At 45.1% G+C, this 6,634-nt stretch overlaps 1 protein-coding gene across 1 annotated transcript; it reads left to right on the top strand.

The window, feature by feature from the left end:
- Positions 1-70: 70 nt before the first annotated feature.
- LOC110526648 (anti-apoptotic protein NR13) lies at positions 71-6,314 on the top strand. The gene is made up of 3 exons (XM_021607791.2): positions 71-195; positions 1,177-1,647; positions 4,583-6,314. Exons 1-3 carry the CDS (start codon positions 139-141, stop codon positions 4,703-4,705), a joined length of 651 nt encoding a protein of 216 aa, XP_021463466.1. The 5' UTR covers positions 71-138; the 3' UTR covers positions 4,706-6,314.
- Positions 6,315-6,634: the final 320 nt, after the last annotated feature.

Below are 6,634 nucleotides of genomic sequence, written 5' to 3' on the forward strand. Positions count from 1 at the left end.
GGAGACAGGTAACGTTGTTTCCATGACATCTGATTCTCTTCTAGCGGAACAATACAATTCAGGGAAATGCCATTTTTTGTGACGTCGCTTAGTGAGTATAAAGTCTGGCGAGAGCCTGGTGAGGCGGAAATACGGTTGATGACAGCGATCCTCCTTCCGTCTGTACGTGGAGAAAGCAGTCTGATCGCTGGGAGGGTGAGCTTTTTGTTAACTTTTTCCTACCTAGAATATGCGATTTATTTTTCTTCAACTATTCTTGGATAAGCGTATCAAGCTTCGGTTTTACAGATTGAGTGAATGGATCGATGCGGTTTGAGCCACTGATGTTGTTCGCTGCCTTGGTTTCTCTGGTCCTTTGTGTCAATCAGTACTACACTAGTTAGCTTTCAGCTGCTAGCCAGAAATGTCTAACGTTCGCGAGAAGCCCTACTTACTCATATCCAAACCATGACTGGTTATCTATTTTCCAATGTTGATGGTGACAAGAAAATGTAAAACAATCCAACCACTTAACGTTAATTTAGCTAGCTAGATTGCGATGTGTGTGACAAGTACAAATATGTCAATGTTCAAGTCAATTCAATTTTCTTTATACGGTACTGTAGCTAGCTAACGTATTAGCTCTAGCTACAACCCTTGTTTCTTTCATGCCTCGTCCTGAATTAATCCAGACTTAAAGGGCTCTTAAATTAGATTTGACTGGCTTGCTCACATAGCCAGTTATTTAGCTAGCTAGTTACAAAGCTACCTAGCCAACTGTGTACCGTTCTATTTACAGATTAGTTCAAGCTTGCTATGTGGTCTATGCAGCTCATTGGGAAACGTAGCTTTGCTTTCAGTTTTGAGTACAAGCCTCTACTTGGTATTGCACAGAGGATGTCACCTCTTTGGGATTAGATTGAGGTTGTTTCCAATAGACCATGTAGGGTGGGTTGTGGAGTGAAGCCTGCTGTATAATGTATTACCTTTTAGGCATAACAATATGAATATTGAGAATGTTTCCTCTATATTCTAGCCCCTGCAGTGTGGGCTGTGAGAAATTAACTGCATGTGATAATGTATTGATAGTGTTTCCTGTATTTATCATGTCGTGCTGCCTGTGGAAAAAAACTGTAGCAGAGGCCCTTTCTGATATATAGGCTATAGATGATGTATTAACTGTATGTCTTCCTGTAGACCATGTCATGCGGGCTGTGGAAAGAAACCCTGGCAATAGCAGAGGACTACCTGTCTGTCTGCAGTATTATCCCTGCCAGTGGGTCCCGGAAAGCCCCGCCTGGTCCTCCTCCCAGCGACTCGGCTGCAGCCATGCGGCGCCAGGCCCGGGACATGGAGGCCAAGCACCGGGCCCGCTTCCATGCCCTGGCACACAGCTTCCTGTGCCAATGCGGGCCGGACCCCTGCGCCTGTCTGAGGAGGGTGATGGAGGAGCTGGTGGGAGATGGACAGATGAACTGGGGGAGGGTGGTCTCTCTGTTCACCTTCACTGGTGTGCTGGTCAGAGAACTACAGGGAGAGGACACAGACCAGGGGCTGGGTAATGGCATGGAGCTGGGGGGGAAGGAGAGCTGCAGGGCACTGGCGGAGACCATAGCAGACTACCTAGGAGAGGAGAAGAGTGACTGGATGCTGGAGAACAAAGGCTGGGTAGGTTTGAGCAGTAAGCATCACACACATGCGCTTATGGACACATATGCACGCACACACACAGGATCATTGATTAAGCTGGTGGGAATTAGAGATGGGAATCTGGGCTCATGTCAGCAGCACTAGTTCTCTGTCAAGCTAAGAGAAACAGTTGGACAATGACACCTTCTATTGTCAATAATGTCTGTTTCAGACACCTTGTGGCTTCTTGCTATGTGGCTGCTGTGTTTGTGCTACCAACACAATGTGCTGGTCTAATCCAGAAATGACTGCTTAAAACACAGGATTTTTGTGGTACAAGAAATGACAATATTGGGGGACAGTTTCCCAGACAGATTAAGTCTAGGGGCGGAAGGTAGCCTAGTGGTTAAGAACATTGGGCCAGTAACGGGAAGGTCGCTGGTTTGAATCCCAGAGACAACTCGGCGAAAAATCTGTCGATGTCCCCTCGAGCAAGGCCTTAATTCCTCCTGTAAATCGCTCTGGATAAGAGCGTCTACTAAATTACTGTAAAAGTGTCAATGTAGTTCTGGATTGAACCTCAATGGAGAATTCCCATTTGAAAATTGTGTCTGGGGCCCTAAATTTGCCTTTCTTTTTTTTCTTCTTTTTTTTACCCCTTTCTCTCCCCAATTTCGTGGTATCCAATTGTTTAGTAGCTACCATCTTGTCTCATTGCTACAACTCCGGTACGGGCTCGGGAGAGACGAAGGTTGAAACACAAACCAACCAAGCCGCACTGCTTCTTAACACAGCCCGGAAGCCAGCCGCACCAATGTGTTGGAGGAAACACCATGCACCTGGCAACCTTGGTTAGTGCGCACTGCGCCCGGCCCGCCACAGGAGTCGCTGGTGCGCGACGAGACAAGGATATCCCTACCGGCCAAGCCCTCCCTAACCTCGCCCCATTCCCCATGGGCGCAAACCCAGAGTCTCTGGTGTGACAGCGCCCTTAACCACTGCGCCACCCGGGAGGCCACCAAATGTGCCTTTTTCACAGTAGATTTATAAATGTATAACACTTCAGTCAATACAGAGTGATTTTACTGTGGTGTGGACTATAAACCCTGGTTGTCTGAGAGGTCAAAGGTCTACCTGTCACTTTAAAGAGGGTTTGTCCAAGGTCAACACAGCCAGTATAGTCATATAAAGTGGATCAGGGGTAGTGGGGTTACTGGGGTACTCCAAAACAACATAGGACTGTAGTGCTGGGGTAGCAACAACACAGCTGCAGCTCAATTTGTTGACTGCTTTTGTGAATTAACCCCCCCCCCTCTAGCCAGCTGGTCCCAACAGCCATATGTACCGTCTCTAACGTAACAGTCTAGTGACCTCCAAGCACACAACAATCGTTAATACTCAAAAACTAGTCTGGATCAGAACAACAAATGGACTGATGAACACAACCAGCTGGGTCTGGATCAGAACAACAAATAGACTGATGAACACAACCAGCTGGGTCTGGATCAGTACAACAAATAGACTGATGAACACAACCAGCTGGGTCTGGATCAGAACAACAAATAGACTGATGAACACAACCAGCTGTGTCTGGATCAGAACAACAAATAGACTGATGAACACAACCAGCTGGGTCTGGATCAGAACAACGAATAGACTGATGAACACAACCAGCTGGGTCTGGATCAGAACAACAAATAGACTGATGAACACAACCAGCTGTGTCTGGATCAGAACAACAAATAGACTGATGAACACAACCAGCTGTGTCTGGATCAGAACAACAAATAGACTGATGAACACAACCAGCTGGGTCTGGATCAGAACAACAAATGGACTGATGAACACAACCAGCTGGGTCTGGATCAGTACAACAAATAGACTGATGAACACAACCAGCTGGGTCTGGATCAGTACAACAAATAGACTGATGAACACAACCAGCTGGGTCTGGATCAGAACAACAAATAGACTGATGAACACAACCAGCTGGGTCTGGATCAGAACAACAAATAGACTGATGAACACAACCAGCTGGGTCTGGATCAGAACAACAAATAGACTGATGAACACAACCAGCTGGGTCTGGATCAGAACAACAAATAGACTGATGAACACAACCAGCTGGGTCTGGATCAGAACAACGAATAGACTGATGAACACAACCAGCTGGGTCTGGATCAGAACAACAAATAGACTGATGAACACAACCAGCTGTGTCTGGATCAGAACGACAAATAGACTGATGAACACAACCAGCTGGGTCTGGATCAGAACAAAAATAGACTGATGAACACAACCAGCTGGGTCTGGATCAGAACAACAAATAGACTGATGAACACAACCAGCTGGGTCTGGATCAGAACAACGAATAGACTGATGAACACAACCAGCTGGGTCTGGATCAGTACAACAAATAGACTGATGAACACAACCAGCTGGGTCTGGATCAGAACAACAAATAGACTGATGAACACAACCAGCTGGGTCTGGATCAGAACAACGAATAGACTGATGAACACAACCAGCTGGGTCTGGATCAGTACAACAAATAGACTGATGAACACAACCAGCTGGGTCTGGATCAGAACAACAAATAGACTGATGAACACAACCAGCTGGGTCTGGATCAGAACAAAAATAGACTGATGAACACAACCAGCTGGGTCTGGATCAGAACAACAAATAGACTGATGAACACAACCAGCTGGGTCTGGATCAGAACAACGAATAGACTAATGAACACAACCACATTTTGAGATTTGCCTTACTAATCACGACACAGGTCTGTTATAGCAGGGACTGTCCGCAGGCAGTTGTTTCTCGGTCTGAAAAGGAAATGGGGCTTTTTGAGCAGTATTGAACTAAGTTTCTTGACTTCCTTATTTTGATCTCTAGCCTGGTCCTTTGATACACCATCGTGACCTGAATAACTGTTCAATAAAATATATGGATCTAATCTTCTCTCTTCTAGGAGGGCTTCTGTAAGTTCTTCCACACAGCAAGAGAGGTGAACCAGGACTCGTCCATGAAGACTGCCCTGTTTGCTGCTGCTGGCGTGGGCATCGCAGGGTTAACCTTCCTCCTGGTCCGCTAACACACAGCACAAGCCCTGCTGCATCATCAGTCTCATTTCAAAGTGATGGCCGTGTGGTAGGTCTTCAATGGGTTAAATGGTGTCACAACAGGGGCAAAACACTGTCTTGAAAATGAGGGGTGGGGGAGAGACTAACTTAGGGCCAAAATATCTTTTTTTGAATAGTGGATGGGACATGTCCCCCTTCACCCCCTGGTGAGTTACACCCATGTGTCACACTGAAGCAGGATTCCATTACATGGTTTAGTTTCATTCATCAACTGAATGTTTCCACATCTTTCAGTCTGCAGTAATACCTTCAACTATTACCAACTCTATGATTAAGTCATACCTAGAGATTGTACCACAACAAACTAAAGGCCTTCTGAAATGATGGAATATGTGAATATTGTTAGTTTACATATCTTTCCGCTGTTATGTTATTAAAATATAGTATTTTGTTAAAGCGAGAGCACAGGGACCACATGTTGTGTTGACCACAACTGGACTACTATGGTTGGTTGCATTCTGTTTGACCGTGCAGCTACACAGATGACCATTTAGATGTGGATGGTTGCATTCTGTTTGACCGTGCAGCTACACAGATGACCATTTAGATGTGGTTGGTTGCATTCTGTTTGACCGTGCAGCTACACAGATGACCATTTAGATGTGGATGGTTGCATTCTGTTTGACCGTGCAGCTACACAGATGACCATTTAGATGTGGTTGGTTGCATTCTGTTTGACCGTGCAGCTACACAGATGACCATTTAGATGTGGATGGCTGCTTCTCAAATGGGGACTTCATCCCTATCTCAGGGCTATTCAAATCCAAGCCTGACGTAGTCCTGCTTATCTGTTCTACCTGATCATTAATGGCACCCAACTGGTGTCTCAGGTCTAAAGCCGTTCCTGGTAAGAGGGGAGGAATGAAAATCAACAGTGGAACTGGCTTGTTGGTCCAGATTTCAATATCCCTGACCTATATAGAAATGGGGTGGCATTTGGGGACAAACCCCATCATTTTGTCCACTGCTTAGTGTCCTGACTTGTTTTTATGAATGTCCCTCTTGCCTTTCTACTTCAAGTAATGTGTGTGTGTGTGTGGCAAGAATATTTTTTAGTGTAATAAACATACATTAATATATTATATTTATATGAAATAAAAATGTTAAGTTGCCATCTTTGCATTGCCCCTTGGCAGATTTCATTGTTATTTTGTAGTTTACCTTTTTCTCTCTGTCTCGTCATGTTAGACATCCATTTCTAGTTTATAAAAACAGGGTTCTTCTACTCCAGGCCCGGAGGTCCACATTACTGCCCGATTCTTTTCTACCTGCTAATTGATTGGCCCCGTCTCTGAGATGATGAAAACCAGAAGTGTTCAGGTCCTCCAGGCCTGTAGTTAAATATCCTTGGTCTGTCTGTGTAGGTTTCTATCTGTGTCTGAGATGGTATGTAATGTTTTTCAGGGCTTTACAGACAGTGGTGCTACAGTGTGAGATGATATTAAGCATGTCTGCCTCAGACCAATTGACTAGACATGGTCTGCATTGCAAATGCACCCTGTTCCCTATAGTGCGTGACTTATTTATGTCTTTTTCTAAATAAAAAGTTTCAGTCATGGAGTTACAGTACTGTCTTTTGTTAAAGGTGAGTGTGAGAGACTGCAGGATGGTAAAGACACTGATAGTCCAGGAGTCCTTTTGGTTTCACTTTGACTTCAGAACTCTTTCTGACTTCTTGTTACGGTCACTAAGTGTTTATCAGCCTACACACTACCCCTCATCTCCCCCATCATGGTCTTGCAGGCCTCCGGCTCCACATCTCGTCTCTCCGATACTCTTCTCAGAATAAAAGCGCTGACTTGTATCCTGTTACACAACTGCAGCTACTGCTATTTTAGATGCAACTAATGGTACTTTAGTCACCGTCACATACAAGGCTG

Source organism: Oncorhynchus mykiss, chromosome 6, assembly GCF_013265735.2.
Source record: "Oncorhynchus mykiss isolate Arlee chromosome 6, USDA_OmykA_1.1, whole genome shotgun sequence".
NCBI classification, from domain to species: Eukaryota; Metazoa; Chordata; class Actinopteri; order Salmoniformes; family Salmonidae; genus Oncorhynchus; species Oncorhynchus mykiss.

Coding starts and splice junctions, on each gene's coding strand:
- LOC110526648 (XM_021607791.2), top strand. CDS start 139: ATGACAGCGATCCTCCTTCCGTCTGTACGTGGAGAAAGCAGTCTGATC. Junction 196..1,176: donor GCAGTCTGATCGCTGGGAGG/GTGAGCTTTTTG, acceptor GTCTTCCTGTAG/ACCATGTCATGCGGGCTGTG. Junction 1,648..4,582: donor TGCTGGAGAACAAAGGCTGG/GTAGGTTTGAGC, acceptor TCTCTCTTCTAG/GAGGGCTTCTGTAAGTTCTT.